The sequence below is a fragment of the Aphelocoma coerulescens genome, chromosome 2 (assembly GCF_041296385.1).
Source record: "Aphelocoma coerulescens isolate FSJ_1873_10779 chromosome 2, UR_Acoe_1.0, whole genome shotgun sequence".
NCBI classification, from domain to species: Eukaryota; Metazoa; Chordata; class Aves; order Passeriformes; family Corvidae; genus Aphelocoma; species Aphelocoma coerulescens.
The window spans coordinates 30,063,952-30,087,058 of record NC_091015.1 but is presented as its reverse complement, the minus strand read 5'-3'; the positions used below and the strand labels follow the sequence as shown (position 1 = coordinate 30,087,058).

General features: G+C 37.8%; 1 protein-coding gene across 8 annotated transcripts in view; it reads left to right on the top strand.

The window, feature by feature from the left end:
* The window catches only part of LOC138106395 (ETS translocation variant 1), a 115,269-nt gene that overhangs the window by 41,161 nt on the left and 51,001 nt on the right, over positions 1-23,107 (top strand). For 2 of the 8 annotated variants that reach the window (XM_069006933.1, XM_069006927.1), the window contains exons 1-5: positions 8,328-8,452; positions 8,965-9,098; positions 9,924-10,011; positions 11,759-11,806; positions 21,607-21,660. In XM_069006933.1, coding sequence (XP_068863034.1) covers positions 9,054-9,098; positions 9,924-10,011; positions 11,759-11,806; positions 21,607-21,660 — 235 coding nt within the window. In that variant the 5' untranslated portion in view covers positions 8,328-8,452; positions 8,965-9,053. Of the gene's footprint in view, positions 1-8,327; positions 8,453-8,790; positions 8,870-8,964; positions 9,099-9,923; positions 10,012-11,758; positions 11,807-12,192; positions 12,325-21,606; positions 21,661-23,107 lie in introns of those variants that run through there. The other 6 variants (XM_069006929.1, XM_069006928.1, XM_069006930.1 and 3 more) reach the window with 5 other exon arrangements.

Below are 23,107 nucleotides of genomic sequence, written 5' to 3'. Positions count from 1 at the left end.
TTTTTGTTTGTTTGATTGATTGATTGATTGATTGAGTGTGGGAAATTTAAAAATATAATTTATTCTTCAAAATAGGAAAAATGACAAGAAAAAATCCAATAAGAACCAGTAACTTAATGCCTTATTAAAACATAATACTTTCAAAAATGAAAATCCTAACATTCAAAGGTTGTATGTTCTTCCCTTCTCCCCTCTTTTTCAAATACTGAAAACTAATGAATTGCAAAATTGTGAATAATGGTAACCTTGCGCACTCTGTGTGGAAGAAGCCTCTAACATCAGAGCTGAGTTTGGTGACCCAATATAGCTAGGTCAAAGAAGAAATAAAGTCCTGGAATATTACTGAAATCCTCCCAGCATGCAACATTTGTCCCTATTATTGATCCTTGGTATACTCGCAAGAGCCTAATTTTCCTTTTTTGAAAAACAGGTATAATTAGTCTTTCCTATCTTGTGAACAGATTTTGGGAGGTGCAAATACAAGTTTTTAAGCACACTAAATTTGCCAAATGAAAAGATTGCTTCCTGCTCCTAAATTTTCTGTGTTTTATAATTCTAAGGGTTCAAATGGTATCTCCTTTTTGACATTTATTATTTCTGTGAACACTTGCACAATTTGTCTGGTGGGACTCTGACCTATAGTTCCTGTACATCCTATTATATCTGTACATATAATTTCAGTCTCCATTTTCAGTTGATTTTTTTCCTACCTGGCATTTCCTTCCAGTGAAGAATTTACTTACCAAATGACTCAACATAGTTGTTTAGTTCTCACGTTAAACCGTGCACTGCCTACCAACAATTTTCTTATATCTGAACTTCATTTGTTCTTTTGTCATCTCTGCCCGTGTGTGCCATGTAGTGCTACCAAGGACTAGCTCCTTGTCTGTATTGCCATCCTCTCCTGATTTCCATGCTCTCCTCAACCACCTTTCATAGATGCACCCCATCTTTGGCTCTTTCTAATACAGTTTAACCTGAACGTGATATTGTCTGTTCTAGGTAGCTAATAGCTGTAATAGCCATAAAAGCGGTAATGACAGCCTGCAGTGCCCCACATTTTCTATTTACTTTTTGCTTTGGATGGGAAAAGTTCTCATGCAAAGCTCAAGAACCTCATACATTGTGTTCTTTCAAATGTTGCCTTAAAACTTCTAATTTAAAATTCCTCTGCTAGGCGCAGATAGAAGCCATACATAGCTACTGTCTATTTTGTTACCTCTGCCTCTCAAGGATATTGGGTTTGGGTGGGAGGGAGAACACATTCTAATTTCTGTTTTGATGAACAAACACCTTTGCTCTCTTGCCAGAGACCACCATCTTTATTCAGCACCTTCACGGGTACAACAAAGCCCTGCTACGAAGGCTGGCATTCTCAGCAACTAAAAATAGAGAATGTATTAAATATAGCAAAAGTGAGAACATAATGCATATGATCTCATTATCTTCACAGAAGTTAACATAGCCCGTTTCTCCTACATTATCTACTCTATAACAAAATACATGTCCTACTGCAAATGGGCACAAAAAAATTAATTCCTCACCTGAACACCAATGGAAACACATGCATCTCAGCCTCTTAATAGCAAAGCCACTTCCTAATTAACTGGAGATAGGGCAGGGTTTGCCTCTGAAGCTACATTTACAATGCGCTTTTCAACTAATGTCTTGGTTTATTTATGTCTTTTTATCATCTTTACTAGGTCTTTGCTACTTAAAAGACCCTAATAAATACTTTTTGTTTTCTTTTATTTTTTTTTCTTTCTATTAGTAATCAGTATCTACTTTTCTGTATCTTGTCTTTTTATGTGCGTGGAGCTGTGTTTAGATTTTGTCCCTTTTCTTTGACTCTTGTGTTGCTTGTTTTGGAATACTCAGGTGTTGTACACAGATATCCGGGCTTAAGGATGGTACACAGGTGGAGGTGGATGGCTAGGTCCTAATGGTTATACATGTTTATGATTTCACATGTGCATATATATGATAGAGTATCAATATAGTCATTGCCTGCTAATAGGAAGTAATAGTTTTGATTATTGCTGTAACTATCAAAATTCATAAATGAACACTTGTAGAGAGAGATCATCTTTTTTACTAACCCAGTTGATGCAGTTGCTAAAAAAATGAGGAAATAGGCTTAAGGCCCTTCTTTGACTCCACAAGCTTGTTTGGTCTTTTGTCATTATAGCCACGCATTTAATAAATGGCATTGCTTTTTCCTACAGACCTCTTGCTGCTATGTTAATTTCAGTGCTCAAGCTCTGAGCATGTCCAATAGTGATCTTGAGTGAGAGTTTGTAATTCTGAAAGGGCACGTTGTGTCATCTTTGTGTCTTCTGGGTTTCAGGAGGGCTTAAATGATGACCAAAACCATTTAATGTGCGCTGAACAACTTCTAAATGAGAGATTTTCCAGCAAACTCAGTAAACACAATCTTTAAGCATTTCTCTTCCTGTTCCTTTTTTCATGTTTGCTTTAGACTGTAATTGCATCAGGAGATTTGAGTTTTCTAGAACCTCTATGAGCTACAGTGGGACAGAAATCTTACACAAAATATGTGAAGGATTCTGAAGTGTTTGCACGATTCTCTCTTGGTATCCATACAGGAGGACAAGGAAATTAAAGCCATCTGTGAGATTAGGGGTTATGTGAAAATTCTTTTACTGGCCTGATATTCAAGTGACTTCTAGGCTTCTTCATTATCACTTAATCATGGCTGGCCATTTCATTAATTTAATTGCAAGGAGAGAAACCTGGAAACTCCACTGACCCTGCAAGAACCTATTGCAATTTACATTTACATGTTTTAACTTGGTTTGTTCTTCCAGTGACTCATACATTGCTATAGTAGGTCCTGGACTAGTATAATTTTTATTTTATTTTGATTTTCTCAGTTGCTCAGGAAATGAATATTGTTGTGATAGGATTAAAGTGATTTATACAACTCAATCAAAAAGTCATCTGAGTTGTTCTCTAGTACTTGCACTGAAGGACTGCCTGGTGCTTTGGTCGTGTTGTTACACAGAGATGAGAATTTGTCCTGATCATGGATTCACAGTTCTAGATGATTCAGTTCTGTTGTGTAGTAACTGTCACAGAAGTTAATACATATGTGTAGCATTTTTGCTCCTCAAAGGTTCAGAAGGAACTAGATTAGGTCAATCCAAGGAGCTAGATGCAGCCTGTATCTCCACAATCAATAGTAGTAGACTATTATTGTCAAGAGTACTTCTCAAGTTAGGAACTCAATGCTCAATGTCTCACTTTATAGGCACAAAAAAAAATCAGTGAGATGACAGGGGTTGCCTGTGTAGGAATTACCCAGAAGACTACTAGGAGATCCAGAACAATACTGAAGTTACTCTGCTCCAACAAGTGGGCGAGTGTTCTAAGTGAGTTGCCAAGCCTTGTCCTTTCTAAAGCTTTTATACCTTGAAGTCTTAGTTATGATGAAGGCTGAAAATACTGTTAAACTAAACTTACTTTTCATCTTTCATAGAATGGTTTGGCTTGGGGCAGGCCTTAATGGCCCTGTAGTTTCAATCCCCCTGACAGGGAGACCTACCAAAAGACCAGGTTACTCAGAGTTCCATCCAACCTGGTCTTGAACGCTTCCAGGCATAGGACATTCCATCATTTTGGCACAAAACTTGTTCTAGTGCCTCATCACCCTCACAGTAAACAATTTCTTCCTAAGATCTAATATAAAGTAGCCCTCTTTCAGTGTAAAACTGCTCCCACCTTGTCCTGTCACTGTATGCCCTTGTAAAACTTCTTCTCCATCTCTCTTGTAGGCTTCTTTATGAACTAGGAGGTGCTACAAGGTCTCTCTCCCTGGAGCCTTCTCTTCTTCAGGCTGAACAACCCCAGGTCTCTCAGTCTGTCTTCATGTGAGAGGTTCTCAAATCCTCCGATCAACTTAGCGGCCCTCTCCAACAGGCGCACATCTTTTTTATTTTGGGGGCCCCAGAGCTGGATGCAGTACTCCAAGTGAGGTCTCCCAAGAAGAGAGTAGAGGGGGAGAATCTCCCTTGATCTCCTGGTCACACTTCTTGCTGCAGCCCAGGATATGGTTGGCACACACTGCAATAAAAAATTTTGTTTGGACTTTTAATTTCTTGCACTCTTAGTGAAATATCTTAATTTCACTTTTCCTGTGTAGCATAATTTTCTAGTACATAGACATTTTTCTGAACATTGCCCTGCATTGCATTATTGGGTAGACATTGAAATGCAGTTGCTTATGGAGGACTCTAGGTGTGTGCAATACTAGGTCTAAATGACAATGACGTATGCAATGCGCTATTAATTTATACAGTCAAACTGGGATTACTCCTTTGTTTTCTTTCCTTTTTTCATTGAAGATACTTGTTTGCATGTACTTTTAATTCCACATCTCATAGTTTCACATATGAAAATAACCACCATGTGTTTTCTTCCTACTGGTACTTTCCTTTTTCCTGATTTAAGGTTTAGTCCTTGATGCTGCTTTTGAAACAAAGGCTTCACAAAAAGCCATAATGTTGGGCAAGTATCTGTAGTATTATTTTCTGGTTTTTTCTTTTTAATTTTGCTGTTATGTACTATTTTGTTATAGGCCATTAGCATCACAATAAAATAAGCACTATTAATCTTCTCAAAGAGTCAGCATCAAGAGGTTAATATGTGGTCAAGGGTTAATTTACCAGACAGAAATCTCATTAGGTTTTCATAGATTTGCTGTAGTCAGTCACATACATAGTTGTTATTTTAATGAGTCTCCTATAGACTATGTTTTAAAAGTTGCTGCTCAACAGTTGTTTGGATGGAGGGCATCCTTTCTGTTGTCTATCAGGCTCATCAGTTACATAAAAGTTTACTGGGGAAATGCCTGGAAGGAATGGATAAAGTGAAACCATTTCAAAAAACAAAGAAGGGTTTTTTTAACTGAATATTGTTTCGAAATGGACCTGCAAATTATATTTTAATTGTGACTATCCTTTTTCTGAAGGATTTTCTTTGGTATAAGCATAATTTTATGAAGGTGTCCCAAAGGTTTATTTTTCCATCATAAAGTATTTTTGAGTGTATTTCTCTGTCTTGTTACCAAGTCAATTAATATTATTTCTTTTTTATTCTTCCTTTTTTTCCATATTGAGCTTAGATTTTATCATACTGGATTAAGATGGTTTATTTTGTGATTTGAAAATGTGCCTAAATTCTTTCCACATTTTCCAGAAGAAAACAGTACTTATCAAATCTTCTCTCTGCTCTGTCTGGATTTACTTTTATTTTTTACATTACAGCAATTATTTGAAGGTATGTAGTGTGTCAAATTGAACAGAAAATATATATGTCATTATCCTCTTTAAAATAAGTGTGTGAAGTATATGTTGCCATTAAGAGATGGAAATAATATATAATTTTCAGTATATAGTGAAGCTTTATAATGTACTTGAACATGTCTGTCTGTAAAAGAATATTAGTGTCTTGCTATCATTAGTGTCAGTATCATTAGAAAAGTTGATTTTTAAATGATTTCTTATAGTGAAATAAATTCGGCACTTTTTTTGGATATTTTCAATTTGATAAAAAACTGTTACATCTTTTCAACTAAAAATGGAAGTGATTTTGAGGTTAATTTTACATTTTCTAAAAGGATTATTTTTTAGAAAAGCTATTTAATAGTACTGTTTTCTAAAAAGAGTAATTAAAACATAAACCCTTTATTAATAAACCCAAAAGTTGCAAGAATTTTGAACAAACATGCAAAATTACAAAGTAATTACCATGCCTTCAGCAGTTAACATATGAGACAGTTTTGACTGATGATGATACACAACTGCAATTCAGCACACAGAGCTACATCTACAGCATCTTCCTCTTAATAGTTAATGAAGTTTTTCTGAGTACCACTCAGCACAATGGATGAACAAAGACGAGGATAAAGAGGGCTTCAAAACAGCTTTACTTTTCCTTTCCTCCCTAGCAAGTGTAACAGGGCCAGAGAGAGGGAGGAGGGAAGGAAGAGATATGTGGCATGAGGAAGAACAGCAAGGCATACAGAGCTTCTCCTGCCAGGGTGCATTTATTGCTCAGCTTCTGCTGGAGTTACAGCCCAGCCGGGACCACAGAGAGCTCGGCTGTTTGCAGAGTGTTGACCTCCTAGAGATCCATAAAGCAGGATGCCAAACCTGTACACATGGAGGTGGGGGAGTGGTATGTGCTGGAAGGTGGCCACTGCGCTGTGCCAGACTTTGTGAGGTGCAGGTTGTGGTGTAGGGAAGTGCAAGGTGGGACCCAGAAGTGTGAATTTCATAGGTAATACCTAATATATGATGGCTCTGAGGTAATTCTGGAAACTTCGGTTGATGTTGGTTTAATTACCTTGGCTGACTGACACACCAAAACTTTTTAGTGCACTGTTTAAAGATAAGAAAATCCATTACTGATTTTGATTTAGAAGGATACGTGGTAATGTCTAGTGCTTTGGGAGCTGTTTGATGGTGGCTCAAGATATCCATCCAGTGGGGTGGGATGGTCAGCTGGAGACAGGGGCTTCATCGGCTCTGCTGGTCCAGGGGTTAAAGTGGTCACTTGCTTCCCAGGGTCATATCTGTAGCCACAGCCTTCCCATAAGCTCGGCAGCTGCTCCAGTCTGAGTATGGGTATAAATAAGAAAACAATAGCCTCGTCAGAGAATCTGTGAGTGCCCCATCCCTGGCAGTGTTCAAGGCTGGGTTGGATGCAGCTTTGAGAATTCTGGTCTAGTGAGAGCTGCCCATGGCGGAGGGGCAGAATTACCAATTATTTTATCACAAAAGTGGCTTACAGGAACAGCAACTGAGAGACTTGGTCAAGAGCACAATAAAATTATTATAGGTTTTTGCATTTAGGATATCATTACTCTCTTGTAATTCCGGGTGTGCTGGGATGGGTGTGTGAAAACAGAAGGAACAAGAACACAGAAAACAAGCTGCTGTTTTCCCTGGTGGATGTTTTCTCTACGAAGGCCGTATGGGAGGGACAGAAGTTGTGGGAACATGGTGCTTCTCTCTCCCTCAGCTGGACAGGACAAGTGTCAAGTGAGTATGGATAGTGAGATCAGAAAGGAGGACAATAAAAGTGCTGTGTCAGAAAGTAATATGCTCCAGAATAGAGTGTAATGAAACAATTACAATTTTCAAAACAAAGTCGTACAGAAGAAGAAGAAACCTGAATATTGTTAAAACCACCACAGGGAAATTATGCAAAAGGTTTCTTTAGTTGGCTTTACACATTAGCTATAAAGTGAGCCCTCAGAAAGGGCTGAGTGAGAAGCTAGACTTGCTAGCTTGGGGCTCTGCTTGCTAAGCGCTGAACTACATCAGATCATAGAAATCTGAAACTTCGTATCTCACAGCAAGACAGCGTCATGAATACCTAAATTTACCACCTGACTGCTGTGATACCTGGAATTCACTGCTCAAAGAGAGGACAAATATAGCTGTTATGAAACCACACAATCTGCTTTGGTGCATTTTGGCAGTTTTCGGACACAGCCTTCCAACATCCACTCTGTTCAAAGAACAGAAAGCTTGTTTTCTTTAGAGAAGTCCTCAGAACTCCTTAACTTGAGAGGTCCTGGCTCCACTACACCAAAAATTCCCCTAGATCCGGTGTATGCATGCTGCCAAATTCTGTCCACAAAACCTAGAAATTATGTCATCCTCGTAGAAATAAAAATTGCTTTCTATGATTCAACGAAAGAAAAAAAAAAAAAAAAGAACCAAAAAAAGAACCAAAACCGCCAACCAAAACCGCCCAACAAAAAGCCCCAAACCTAGAGCAAGCATGAGCCCTGGGATGCCACCAGCTCCGGGCAAAACGGTACGAAGTGTCTCTCGCCGCGCTCACCCCCGGGCGCCCGCGGCGTTTTGCGGGGCAGCTCTGCCACCAAGAAAGGGAGCGCGTGTGCGTGGGGGGAGTGTTTTGCTTTACGGAGTCAGGGAGGCGAAACTTTTTCTTTAAATATATATATATTTATTTTTTTTTTGTGAATGGAAGGGGTTGCCTTGCCACCCGGGGGGGCGTAGGGGACACGGAGTGCTCGCGGCACGGCCCCGGGGTACCCCCGGGCACCCGAGTGCCCGCTTCCGACGCCCTCCCCCGCCGCCGGCGCGGGTCGGGGCGGCGGCGGAGTCGCCCCCCGCGGGGCCGGGCGGGGCGGCGGGGCCGGGGCCGGGGCCGGGGCCGGGGCGGGCGGGCGCGCGGCGATCCGGCGATCCGGCGGGGGGCGCGGGGAGCCAATGGGCGGCGGGGATCCGCCGGCGCGGCTCGGGGGCCCCTGGAGGAGGAGGAGAGGAAAAACCACGGGATTGAGCTCTGTCAGTGGCGCTCGCGGCTTCCAAGGGGGAAGTGCCGGGGAATAATTAATGTTTTTATTAAATTTGGAGGGAATTTTTTGCAGCCGATCGCCGCGCGTGGCCTTCAGGTGGGTCTTCCCCAGCAACTTTGCCCACCGCCCCGCAGGATTGCGCGGCGGCGGTGGGGCTGCGGGAGCGATCCCGTGGGAGAAGGTGGCTGGTGCGTGGGGCGGGGGGGCCGTGTGTGTGTGTGTGGGGTGTGTGCGGTGTGTGCGTGGCCGCCGGGCGCCGCCGCCGCGAGGTGCGCGGCGAGCCCCGCGTTCGCCATTACGAGTTGAGCACACGCTTGCGAGAGCCGGGGCTGCCGCCGGCGCGGATCGCCCGCGGGCGCGGCGCGCAGTGTAAATAAAGCCCTGCCTCTCGCCCCGCTGGCTGCCGCCGCGGAGTGCTTTTGCTCCGCGTTTTGCTGGCAGAAGCGTGTAACCCAGGTGAAGGCAGAGAAGGGAGGGTTGTTTTTATGAATGGGACTCTTTGAGGTTAATTAGGTATGCAAATGCAAGCAGTTCATTCATGCTGCCTTTTTTTTTTTTTTTTTTTTTTTTTTCCTTAAATCTAAAAGCCATCTTGTATTCCCCTCTAGGCTGATTGGAGTCCAGATCCCGAGGAAATCTCCAGATCAAATGCCCAGTAAATAAAACACTGAACTAAGACTCCTGGAAGAGCTGCAGAATGGATGGATTTTATGACCAGCAAGTGCCTTACATGGTCACCAATGTGAGTGATCAGTTCAAAGTTGGTGTTTATAAACTTGACTCCGACTTATTTCTGTGGGGGAGTTTTACAGACACAGTCTCTGCTTTGTTACCGCTGTAGGGGCGACTCTTCATCTGGGAGCTTTGCTTGCAAGATGAGCCTATCTTCTTAGTTGTTGCAATAAAGCATCGTGTTCTTTTAAAGACAGTTTTGGGATGATTAAAAAATCATGCACATGATTAGCGGATGAGGGAGGCGAGAGCAGCAGCAGCTGCATTCAAAGTTTCTGGCTGCGTTTGCCTGCAACGTTCAGAAGAATGAAGTTGAGGCAAACATTAACCTTTTTTTTCCCTCTGTTTTTTTTGGTTTTTTTTTTTTTCCTTTCAGGACTTTGCAAACAATTTTATAAGTAACACAGGGAAACAAAGCAGTCTATTAAAATTTCATATCTGGTTTGTCCTGCATAGCTTATGCTATGGGGATTTATGGGCTATCGTGTAGGTTTGTATACTTTAGATGCTAAAAATACGACTGGTATTGTGTTGCTGCTTGAGCACATTATATATGTATCTGTACAAATAGATGTCTACATAGATAGGTAGAACTGTGTTGCGTTTAGACACAGGAATCTTTTGGAGGATGTTAGGTACTCAGCAATATCTTTTGTTAGAAATTGAAGGCTTGCAAGACGTAAGTCTCCCTGTGGTAACCGTTTCCCTGTTTGAAAATGTAAAGAATTTATGCCAACTTTGCATATTCCTGATTAAATAAAAAAAAAGCCCAAAACAAACCCAACCAAATCTCAAACCTCAGATTTCTAAAGTAACTGATCTTTCCTGTATATAGAATCCGCGTGGGAGAAACTGTAATGAGAGACCGACAAATGTCAGGAAAAGAAAATTCATTAACAGAGACCTGGCTCATGATTCAGAAGGTGAGGGCTTGTTGTTTCCCCCCCCCCCCCCTCTCTCCTTCTCCCTTTCTTACTAATGCAGAGATGCTTTTTGAGAGCTCTTTATTAATTTATTTTGGAGATAAATATATCTAGATCAATCTGAATAAACAAGACAAGAAAACTACATTTACTAATGTGAAACAAACTGGCAAAGGCAATAAATTTATAAAGTTGAAAGTCTTTCCTTAACTTACCCTGTTGCATTTTGTGCACATGTGGCACGCGGATGTCATGCACTTCAGCCAAGCCTTTGCAGCATCTGACACAAGTCATGGCACCTGGTGTTTTCACCATCAGGCCTCTTCAGATTTAGGCATTCTTCATCCCTCCCATCTTTTAACGTCCTCTTTCCTGGTATGTCTTCGCTGGTGGTAGCAGGAGTGAGAGAATGTGGGTGTGGAGACTTGGTTTTCACCTGCTTCACTGTATAGTCAGACTTCTGTTGTCTGATGTCCTGTTTCTCTAGTATGACACTAACAAGGTTAAAGATCCAGGGAATTTCGGTTAAAGAAGCCCAGTGTGGAGAAAGTTTTGGAGGGCCAAAGATTTGTAACTTAGCCCCATCAGTAGCCACTCAGGATTGTAGCTTGGGAACTGTAGGCTGGTAATAGCTGTTAACACTTCTTTAGGTTACAAGGTATGTACATATGCTACGCCTACAGCTCTGAAAGTACATAAGACATACAGGAAGATATGTAGAGGCCTATAACTTACTCCTGTATAAATATTATCAGGGTAAGAACACATTGACACACTTTTCAAAATCCCTACTTGCCTGGAAAAGTAGATTGAAAAGGAAGCAACTTTCTGATTTTCAGTTAAGTAATTTCCCAAAGTGAATGTGGGGTATCAGTCCACAGGATAAATAAATAGCCTCTGTCATTTAAGTATATGTAAATAGTTATCTGTCAGCATTCATAAAAGAGGAAGTCTCTCTCAAAATACAGTAAATTAAAAATAAACCATTTGTTAGTTCAAATATCCTACTTAGTCTTAGCAAACAGAATTTTCGTAACTGAGTTCCTGAGATTTGCAAGTAAGCCAAATGCTGCTCTGGTTTACACCCATTGTAAGTAACTGATTTCAGTGAATTGCAGAAGATAAGCTGCTGCAAAACTCAGTCCATGAAGAAAGTGGTTTTAGCTTTAAAGAAGTACAGTGAGTACAGCACAGAGGAAATAGTGGTGATTCTCATGGCATATGAAGTAAAACATAAGGGGAAGTACAAAAGATTTCCCATTTCTCTTTGCTATTGCAGCATCTCAGGTCATGGCTTCAGAATTTTTATATGATAGTTATGACCCTACTATTAAAAACACTCAGTTATTGCTCAGGCAGAACTGTGGAAGTCCGAGCAAGCTTTATCTGGGGCAGATATTACAGGAGGAGGCCTGAATTGTATAAGAAGAAATAGTTCACATGTAAGAAATACTATAATTTTTAACTTTTCTATGTATTGCTGAATGAGGCTTTTATACTACAGAGCTCTGTTAAGATTCTGGTTATTATTTCAGGAGCTGAAAATACAGTAATTGCTTGGGTTTTTATTAATAGGTGTAGAAAAATCATTAACTGCCTCAAAATGCCTGCTTTGTCTGTACATTTGACTGCCAAAACAGAATTAATGTATATTGTTCTTAGGGAAAAAAATATTTTTGAACATATTTTAATCTTATGAAGAGATTAAAGATGTGAGTCTTTTATCCATGTCTTTATATTTTTGCAGAACTCTTTCAAGATCTGAGCCAGTTACAGGAGACATGGCTTGCAGAAGGTAAGGGAAAAAACTGCTTGTAAAAAGAGGAAAAAACAACTCTAGAGGGGAAAAAAAAAGTCCTGAACTTGCTGTCTTAATGTTCAGCCCAATTAATTGAGCTCTAAAAGAGCCACCTCATGTGTCATGCATACATTAGAGCCTCTGATGAGTTTGTCTTTGGGGACTCTGGGGCTGCTCTACCCAGTGTCATCACAAATTACCAGGAGAAATTGCTTCCAGCTCACAATCACATCTGCTTTTGGCAAGAACTAATGCACCAAGACTTCAAGTTCTAAGCCTCTGTTCAGATTTTAATTGCAATTGATCAGGTTTATATTATTGTACCTCGAGAGACTACATACAGCCAGAACTGGGCTTGCTGTTTCCTTTTCAGCAGCACATATAATTATTTGGTGTTCTGGTGGAGTACTTTTCTGATGGCAGAAATTAGTTTCTCTGGGTTCATCGGGACGGGATGCTTCAAGATTTAAGTGCAAGTGTCTTCTTTCCACCTTGTTCACAACACAGAACATTAGGTGTGTATGAAGTACTTAACCAGTACTTTTTATTTCTTTTCTTTTTTTTTTTTTTTTTTCCAGAAACCTTTAAATATTTTGCATGTTATTTTTGTCTTTGTATTTGTAATTGTGAGATTCTGTACCGGGTGATTAGAAAACTAACATCAGTCTGTTTTACACATGCATGTTCTTTTAAGTATTTCAAATAACCTTGCAGAGCACATTCTAGTGAAGAGAGAAGGTTTAAGAACAATAATGTACAAATCTGAATTTTGGGTAGTTGTTGAGAGATTCATTTAACAATAACAAAAATGTGCTGCTGCATTAGGAGAACTTTAACAAGTTGCAAGATACCTTTCTGCTCATTCAAATCTATTTGTTTTCATCAACATTTTCTGATTTTTTTTCCTTTGATATTTGCAGTACTGTTTATTTTAATCATAAAGATTTTTGTGCATTATCTGTTCTTAATATTTCTGGTAAATTTTTTTATGTAAACTTCTGCATCTGAAATAGACATAAATTTGATGCAAGTTAAAATAATCTCTCCAGATTCATCCTGATTTAAATGAATGTGAGTATTCACATATGTTTAATTTTTTTCCTGTACAGGACTATGCACAGCTGTCTATAGAAGAGATGTTCTGGTTTTGGGTTTTTTTTGGTTTTTTGTTTTTTTTTTTTTGAAAGGAGGGATGTTAGGGTGAAATGCTTGCTGTTGGTGTTCACAGAAAGAGGGAAATATTGCTGATGACTACTTTCTTATGTCGTGATTCTGTTTTAACAGCTTTTTGTGTAGTTTCTTTACCTATAAATAAGTTGTGAGGTATTGTTTATTTTGATGACATTTTTATTCTGCTAGTATTAGTTTGAGTATGGGGTTATTCTGTGTGTAATCAAAAAGCCCTCCTGAAATTAATGGAACAGAGGATATATTTTTATGAACTAATACAATTCTTCCCTAATAATTGAAAACAGGATGTCCTGTACTAAGATCATTTTTGTAGTATAATGGTCAGATGCAACTGTAGCTGTCTCCCTGTGGTAATTTTCCTCAGGAACTCTTTACATTGTATCATCTCATTCATGTTAGGAAATCAGAAGCATGTTAAAATGCTACTCAAAAGATACTATATTTTAATGGAGAGGTTAACTTTCAGTTTAATATTTTTCACTGGCATGGATGGTTTTGTTTCTGAAAAATGATTAAATTTCTTTGATCTTCGGTCAGAAAAATACAGGCAGATTCATAATGCATGTGCAGATAATAATGGAAGTTTGAAAAATAATACAGAATTAAAAACTAATTTGATCATTTCCATAGGTGCATAAATTAATGTAATGCCAATTTTTATTCTGAAGGCACTGCTTATTTTAGACTAGAATCACTTGTTTGAGAGTCTTTTTACCTCTTTATCAGTGTATTTCACTGAATAAATTTAGATGGGTTTTGAGAGAGAAGGTGTCTGGTCCCATGTCAGCTAGGTTGAATAACCTTTATAAAGGCAGATAAAATAATCTGGGATGATTAATGAATAAAAATGAAAAAAAAAAAAGTTGTTTTTTTTCCTAGCAGAAAGTAATAAAGCTAAATAACGCTATTTGTCCATAGTATGTTGCAACGAAATATTACAGGTGTTTCAGTGTTCTAGAAATACTTTAAGAAACCTCTGTTTTGGGCCATGCCATGGTTTCATTAAGCACAAACTTTGTACAGCTTTTCTTAAGGCTAAAACTAAGTTAAAAGTTAAGATGAAAACATCAAATATTAAGCTATTAACTTGTTCCCAAAGTTTTATGAAAAATACCCACCCTTAACAACTTCTGGTAGTCTTTATAATATGCTAGTGTTTGAGGACATTGTAGCTCTGCTCAAATGTCTATATGGATGAGCTTAGCCAGGAAACAGATTTTGAAATCAGACTTGTTTACCCATTGCTAGATGTGTCCATTTATGTTCTTCTGGACCTTCCTAAGCTAGAAGTCTGCCAATTTGGCAGCATCAGTAGTGTTTACATATTTCTTTTCATAATGCTCTTGAGCCAGGGAAATGACCATGAAATTTTAAAACATCTTGACCCTTTTTAAGAAAAGCAGTGGCAGTTGACCAGGTTTCTCCCACTAGTTCAGATCCCCACTGGGGAGTAACCAGGTCAAAAATCTACTTATTAGTTAGGAGAAGAAAGTGAGTTGCATTTTATGACCCACAAAAATAATGCTTGTGGATTTTTCTTTGTTTTGCTTTTCCTGAAGCTGTCCTTACTGCATTACGTATTTCAGCCTGAAGATTTTTACAGCCAGTGTCACCTGTGACAAGTTGGTGGTAAACAAGTAAACAGAAAATAAATGTATTCCTTTTGTGTTGGAAATGGTGGGAGGTTCACTTGTATTAAAGTATTAATCCAAATGTAAACAATTCAGTAACCTGTTTAATATTTTATTACTACTTAATTAACAAGTTGAATACTACTTACAGAGAGCTCACAAATGTATTCTACTACCTGCATAGTAGATTTTTATGGAAATGAGTTTTGCTTCTTACTCTGTGTAGTAGTATATATGTAAGAAAGAATATCAATTATTTTGATGTAGAACTTACTCTGAATAAGGTTGCCCCATGTCAACTGTTATGCAAGACAGAAGATAGAGTATAGCTGTTTTCTGATGCTAGAAATTGAAAATAGGAAGCCTTTAATAATTTTTTCAATGTTCAATCTTGAAATAGTCAAAGTTGCCTATTGCTAACCAAGAGAAATATTATTCAGATCTTTTCTTTTGTTTTATATTTAATTAACTCAGTGGCAACATTTTGACATGATAATACCATAAAATGACTTTATTGATTCCAAGTATTTGGAATCAGATTGGTTCTGTCAGGTAGAAATTGTTCAATGACTTGAAAAAATGGTTAAAATATTAATCTAATGTTGTCTTGTCATGGTAGCTCTTCCTTCTTATTGTGGAAAAAAATGAAGAGAGAACAAATTGTTAGTGAGTGAGTGTCTCCTTTCTATGGTGAAAGCATTTGGTTTTGGGGAATAATAGATTAACAAAAAACTCCGATTTTTATTTAATATTATTTAGATACTAATTTCTCCCACAGCTTGTTCAAGATACATAAAAGGCATCCCAAGTAAAGACAAATAATTAATTTATGCACTAGATTTGCTTCTTAGAGCAATAGATAATAAGCTTATCAGATAGTAATATACTAAAAAATGAAATAGTGTTCTTTGTGTGATTTGAAAAACATCCAAAAAGTAAACAGTAAGTGGTTTGAAGTAACAGCTACAGGTAACGGGTTCATGCCTCTACCGCAACTCAGCTAAATTGTGTGGATGGCTTCTTCAGGCTACTTGTATTCAGAAGCTGCTTCTTAGTAGCTAAAAGTTATTTCTGTCAAATAATTATTGGCCAACTTTGGAATGAACTTGAGAAAATAAGTTTGTTCCCTCTGTTCTCCTGATGTGAAGGACCCACTAGTGTTGCAGTGATGTCTAAGCGAGTGTTGACTTGTAGTTTATTTCTTAAATGAGGAGGTGTGAAAGGAAATAATTTCTAGTTCTTGAAGGATTGTTTTTAATAAAAGAAAGTACGGGATCTTCAAATATTAGTCTAGTTAGAGTGGCTTTGTTTAATCTGGCTAACTAGCTCTTTTCTGCCATAAAGTTGTAAAATTTACCCGGTGTCAGGCAGATGGTATGTAGCCACATTCAAGAACTATCCACATTTTTATAGGAGCAATAAGAGTCAAGAAATAGTAATTTAATACCTCCATGGCTGAAATCTGCCTGACAGGAACAAACACTCCTAAAAGCAGGGAAAACACTTTCAGTTTGTAGGACAGAGAATCGTCTTTTTTTTTTTTTTTTTTTTTTTCTGGTGGACTCTAGTGATCTGATAGATTTGATTTTCTAGTACTCACAGCTCATGATCATAAATACCTGCACAAAAAAAAATGAACAGATAAGACAAAATGGGAGGGAAGGGGATGTTACTTAAAAAAAAAAAATCCAAAAGAAATACACCCACCAAAAATCTACAGGTCTGAAAGTCTGTGTAGTAATAAACTTTTTCATGTTTTTCTTGTTTTCTAGAAAAGTAAATAATTTTACTCAAAACAGTAATTTTCAAAAGTGTAGAGGGGTTTGCTAGCCATGAGGCATGTAGCAAAACATTAAATGTGAATACTCCTTTTAAGCTAAGTTTTTTTCTCATTTTTAGTATAGCAGCAAATGAAGAGCAGATTCTGCAAACCCATCTTCATAGTCCTAGGGATTATTCACATAAGGAAGAATTTTGAGATCTGGAGCTAGTTTTGAACTGCATTTAAGTTTATTAGTCAGAGCATCTCACGTTATGTAAAAAGGGTTTGGGGTTGTTTTGACAGCAAATCCAGTGCTTATGGGAAATAATATTTTTTACCATCTTGAAATTTATCACTGTTTAGCCTTCCCAATGTGTCTTTGTTAGAAACAGTTGTTCCCGTGGAAAGAGAACAACCACCAACCAACACCCCCCACCGCAGCTCTTGCAGGAATATTTACAATTTAGCCAGTCTTTCAGATATTCCGAAGTGACAATGAATCAAAGAAAACTCAATAGACCCATTACTGTTGAGGCCCGAAGTCTTATTTTAGCTGAGGCCAAAATACTACTGCTCATATAGAATTTCCTGTCAATTTCAATTTCTTTTGCCACTTTGAATAAATGATGGATATTTTAAAACTAATTGCTCTTAGCTCTAAAAGTGAAGCATGAGGTCAGAGCACACAGTACCGCAGGAAGTGTTCTGCTACCCAAAATAAAGTTTTAAGTGAAGCATTTTCAGCTTCTTGTTTTTCTGGAAAGTTTCCAGTTTTTTTTAACAGGAACACCTTTCTCTGGAGTGCAGCTGAGCTTTTGGAAGCAGTTTGTGAGTGGGAGAAGGAAGAGTTAAGTTTAAGTCCTTTATAGTTTGCTTAACTTTTCATTTATTAAATAACGTTCCTCAGCAGGTCTGTGCTGCATCTTGAGACAAAGCAGTGAAATCACTGTGTTTATGCCTAAAGTTCAAGTTTACTTTGCTGTAGCTTTCTGGAAGGGTGTGACATGAAAAGCTTGTGGTTGGGGCCACATGGTTCATGCTGGACTGTGTTTTTGTGAATGGAGGCAGAACTCCAGTTCTGACTGCTTGTCTTGAGGAATTGCTTCGGAGATCAGCTGTCTCATTCACTGGCAGAAAGAATGACTCATACATCTTCTGCCTTGTTTGGCTCCAGGTCATTGTTACAGTGGATAGAGCTGGTTTTAATTAAATATTAACTCCTTTTGTCCTGGATGCTTGTTAGTGGGGACTTTTTGTTTACTTGCAATGAAAGCAAGCTAACAGGCCCGAGTTCTAGACTTTTTTTCCTCCAAATTGCTTTTCCTTTGCGAAATGAGCCATCAGTTCAGCCTTTCAAAGAGTGTTTAAAGCTCTGAAAACTACAAACAAGTATTAAGTATTTTTGTGCTGTGAATGTTTGCATAGCTCAGTAGGTAGTGAAACTGTAAAACCTAAACAGATAACATCTTCAAGATCATCATTAACATTTCTGCATGCTTTCCAAATCCTCTTGAGACATTATAGCTATAGTCAGAAGAAAAAGAAAACTTTTGTAATATTCTAGGCTGAGTTGGATAGTTTATGCTGCAGATGTTGTCTGCTTCAGGAGTCTGAGACTTGATGGCTCTGAATGTGGAATGAACTAATGTAGCTGCTTCTGCTGTAAGCAGTAAAAGCCACGTGCTTAATATCCTTCAAAACCTTTTATTAGTCTTTTGGAATATACTTGCCTTCTCAAACCCCCATAATTAAGTAGCTCAAGGAAATGTTCTCTTTCAGATGAATGATCATTTCAGATATTTTTTTTCAATTTCCCTCTGAATGGCAAAGTAAAAAAAAAAAAATTTGGTGATTTATGCATTGTGTCTTGTGTATGTTAACAGAAGCTTTTATGGCATCCTTGCTAAGTTGCAGTATTTGTGAATAAAAGAGGAAATTAATGGCCTGTGTATATAAATGTGTAGACAGTTGTGACACTGCAAGTTATATTTTCCTTTTAGACATTCATGTTGAAGTGTCTTTACCTGTCTGTTTAATTTGCTGCAAAATCTACCTGTCATTATCCAAAATCCAGGTACAAAACCCCTCTTCTGCTTGAGTAATGGGATGATGTAGCTGAACGATTTAGCATCTCACTGTGAGATGCTGGTGGAAGGAGTCTCTGTATGATGAGGACTGCTTGCTTTTCAGCAGTATGATCATGTGCAAGTTTCAGTTCTGCTTGTTTAAGAATAATGCCAGATTAAGTGAAGAAATAATTTCTCATTTCCACCAGTTAGCAGGTCCTTTTAATTTCTCCATATAGGCTTGTGGGCTCATTGCTAAGGTACTGATGCTACTAAATTTACATTCCAGTAGGAAATGCATGTTCCTAGTTTGAATGTTTTGGATATCGTTATTTGTTTTGTTGTTATTTGGCAGGGTTTCTTAACTTGCTGTGTTCTTTTCTCTGCAGAGGCTTTTAAGGCTATGTTAATATTGCATTTAAAGTAAATTTTGACAGCATAGCCTCCACCTGTTTCAAGAGTACCGATAAAGTGATGTGCTCTTTCTCTATTAAATATGCCTTCATAAATTTTGGGGATCCATGAATGAAGTACATCATTCTTGTTTACTCCATAAACAAGAGCAAATCAGGGTTAATGGCAGTTATTTAGTGGTTTCCATGACAGTTCAACCAGATATATTTTATTTTTTTCTTACTCTATGGCTGAGGAAAAAAAAAGGACCTTAATTACTGATATATACATAAATCTCTACAGCAGATTTTTTTCTGGACTAAGTCAAATTAAACTGATAAAACCAGAATGAAACACTGGTGAAGCTGTCCAGTGTGCAGAGAGAGTATGCTCTCTGGAAAGTTAGATGAGATTTCTATCCCAGCTCTGCAATCACTAAATGTAGCCTCTTTATTTAAACAGGAGGGGTTTTGTTTTCTTTGAGGCTTTTTAAGATATCCTAGATTCACAAATTTTATATATATATCTCTACATATACATGTATATATAAAATGCAGGTGCATGTTAAAAAATTAGTTCTGCTAACCTCCTTGCTGCATTTTAAAATGATAGCTGGCTTAAGAAAAATGTGTGGGATGTCTTCTGTAAACAAGAAGTTACTTGATTCAATTACTTTAACTCTGAATGTACTCACAGGTGCTTCAAAAACAATTGGAAATATAAGAAATCTTAAAAACTGATTTTTAAGTAGGCGACCTTGATTTCATAATCAGATTTTTCTGTGACAGTCAAATAGTTGGCATTTTTGTAAGGAAAATGCCAAACATCCACGTGTAGTCAATTATGTGAAGTGTCAGAAATTGCAGAGTGTTAGTATTTGGGCTCATCCTGTCCCTGAGTTCATTCTTGGTAAAAACTTCTGTGGTTTCTCTGAAGAAAGAGAAATTGAATGCATCAAAATACTGGGAATATTTGGGTTGGTACTGTTTTATACAGCTTCAAACTGCGAGGAGCCAACATGTCCTCAGAGGTACTGGTTTATTCTAGAGGGATGGGTTACTGTCATGTTTGATTTTGTTGGGTTTTTTTTAATTAGAAACTCAAACAACAAAGCAACAGTAGCTATGTTTTTTTTATTTTTTTTTCAAATTAAGGCTAATTACACTTAGTGTATTTATCATACTCACACTTCTTTTCAAATCTGTATTTGCACATTTCCAAGGTCATTTGTTTTTAAGGGACATTTGCTGCAATTAAGACAGTAGGATTTTAAATTTATTTTAAAACCCCGAGCAAATAATTTTTCAGTATAATGAGCCTGATTCTGAACTCTTTGCCCAGGAAAAAAACTTCCAGTTAAGTCATTAGAAATATTTCCTGAGTAAGGAGTGGAGATCTGGTCCAGGAAGAGTACTGTAGTGCACATTCAAAATAATTGTGAGTAATTTTAATTAAATATCTATTTTTAATTCAAACTAATTATATTAAAACTAGTAGCAATTGCACCTATATAATGGGGAATATGCACTTCCTATACTAGAAAGTGTTCTGAAGGGCATTAAAGTTACATTTTATCATTTCACATATTTGAGGACATTTGATAGTCACAGTTTCGATAAATGGTTATATAAGCAGCATTTACCTTTTAAATCTTGTTGGGTAACCAGATCATGGCAGATGTTAACTTTTAATTAAGATCGTATGAATTATTTGCTTGTCTTTAGACAAGAACTGTGTAAAGTATTTTTAAACGATAATTTTGTGCAGCTTTGCTGTGGTGATTCCAGTTAGCTTGTACGTTGAGGAAAAGATGACAAAGTTAGAAGATGATAAGCTGGGTCTCTCTCGCGATGTACCAGAGGCAGTCATGCTCTGAGGATGCCGTTTCTCAGTGTAATGTTCTGCAGTTATCTGAATGTATTCGCCTTTAATAAACATTTAGCGGTATTTCAGCTTAAATGGTTTAAATGAGTTTACCACGCAATTTGAGAGATGGCTAATGTCTTGGATATACAATGAAAAGGAACTGTGGTACCAGAGGAGCAAAATTATCTATCAGCAGACCGTGAAATGATTGTACTTAGCAGCCCAGGTTTGTGATGGAAGTTTCCTAAAAGCAAAGACGATCTTACATAAGGCAAATGGATATTAATCATGATTTTTGCTTTAAGTAAATCTTTTTTCGATTTCTGAAATGTTGTCATTGAACCAGGAATTCTGTGGTCTGGTAAAATAGTTCTTTTTGAATATTTAAAACAATAACAGAAAATCCCTACTGTGTTGGCTGACTGCCACGAACAATTGGAATCACTTTTAAGTAAGCTGAAGGTGTGATAATTTCAGGTTAAAGAAGCATAAGCATTAATCAGTAGAATTTGGTTTTATGTGGACTTTATGTGCAGATATTTTGAAAATGAGCACAGATGCGTTTTACCAGTGGCATGGTAGGTCCAGACCCTGGTATAGGGAGTGAGGCAGGGCCAGTGAGTCCCCACATCCTCCCATTCTCATTGCTCTGTGCCAGGACTTCTCTGGACTCACACTGCACCACACAGCTTCACCCCAGGGTTTATCTGATATTAAAATGACGCGCTTGCCTGATTTTCATACTCAACAATGAAGAAACAAGAAATCATAATTTTAAACTTGACTGTGCTTTGAATTAAGCACAAGAGTCTTTATTTATGCTTTAATGGCTTGTTTTAATTCTTGCTTTTTTGTTTGTTTGTTTTGTTTTTGTTTTCCTATCTTCAGCTCAGGTACCTGACAATGATGAGCAGTTTGTGCCAGACTATCAGGCTGAAAGTTGTAAGTATACTACAAAGCATCACTTTCTTAGAATATATATATATATATATTTGATTATTTATATCTGTGTCTTCGTATTTGTTATTTATTGTGTCATCTGTGGTCATGTGATAGCTCCTTTTGCTGGTCAGTGACATCAGTGTGATGAGTAGATAAAGCAAGTGGTATTTTGATGTGCAGCCAAAAGAACTTGTTTGGGCTGAATGTATAACCTTAAGCAGGGGGCCCTTTCCTGTCATTTCCACCCACAACCCCAGGGAAGCATGGAAAAACCTAGGTTGCAGAGGTGGAAGGAGTTTCTTTGTCTGTCGAGGGAGCAGAGGAGCTTTTTAGCCAGTACAGATCAGATACTGTGGGACATAGGATGCATCTGCTGAGCAGAAGTCAGGCTGCTCAACATGTTTCGTGTATGAATAAATAGATAAAATTCTCAACATAATCAATCAGATGCAGCCACAGCTGAAGCATTTTTAAGTTGTCTGAGCATGTGGCATTTTCTTGCTCAAGCAATATTTTCCTCTGAGTTAATTGGTGAAAGCAGGAGTTATGTTAAGCTCGGTGCTTTGCACTGTTTTCCACTTACTTAACAAGACCCTAAACTTATTTTTATTAGCCTGCACCCCTCAAGTTTCACCTGTTAAAATACTACTATTCTGTTAAATGCTGGCTCCCTTTTACTATACCTGCTGTTCTGTGGTATTGGGTGATGAGAATGTCCCAGTTTGAGAAACATCTGACAAAGTCACAGACTTCTTGGAGCTTCTTTTTGCAGTTTTCTTCTTCCTGGTGAGGCTTCTCCCCATCATCAGAGGTCTCTTCTAAACAGTGTCTGCTGATTGTAGCAGAACACATGGTAGCTTTTCCATTTTGCTAAATAACTTAAATAGTTTATCCTATTGGGGTGAATTACTGCAGTTCGCTAAACCAGATAGCTGTTAAACACAGCATTCATGTACTGAAATGTTAAGATTAATATTAGAGAGATTAGGAGGAATTGCATTAAAATAGTTTTTAACCCAAGAAACAAATTCACACTTGCTGAATTTTCCTATAAATCTTTTAGATTATTTTTTCCAGTTATTAAGAAGCTGTTTTAAGAAGAATTCATTGAGAGTATTCATAACAGCATTTTGTGAGGCAAAAAAAAGCCCACAATTTTTTAAAATCCCCTGGAATTGTTGCTGTGCAGGATAGTATCCCTGCACAGCAACAATTTAAATTTGTTTTTCTTTCAAAGTTCCTGTACATATGCTAACCAACAATCATGGTCACTTTTAAACTTTGAAAGTTGTCTTTTATAGCAGAGGGGTTTTTTTACCTCTGTCTTCAAAGACTTTTTGGGTTTTTTTTTAATTAAATTATAATATGAAAGACAAAACAATCTATAAATGGAAAATCAGATATGTTACTTTACATATGGATCTGTGTCCAAATATAGTCATTCATG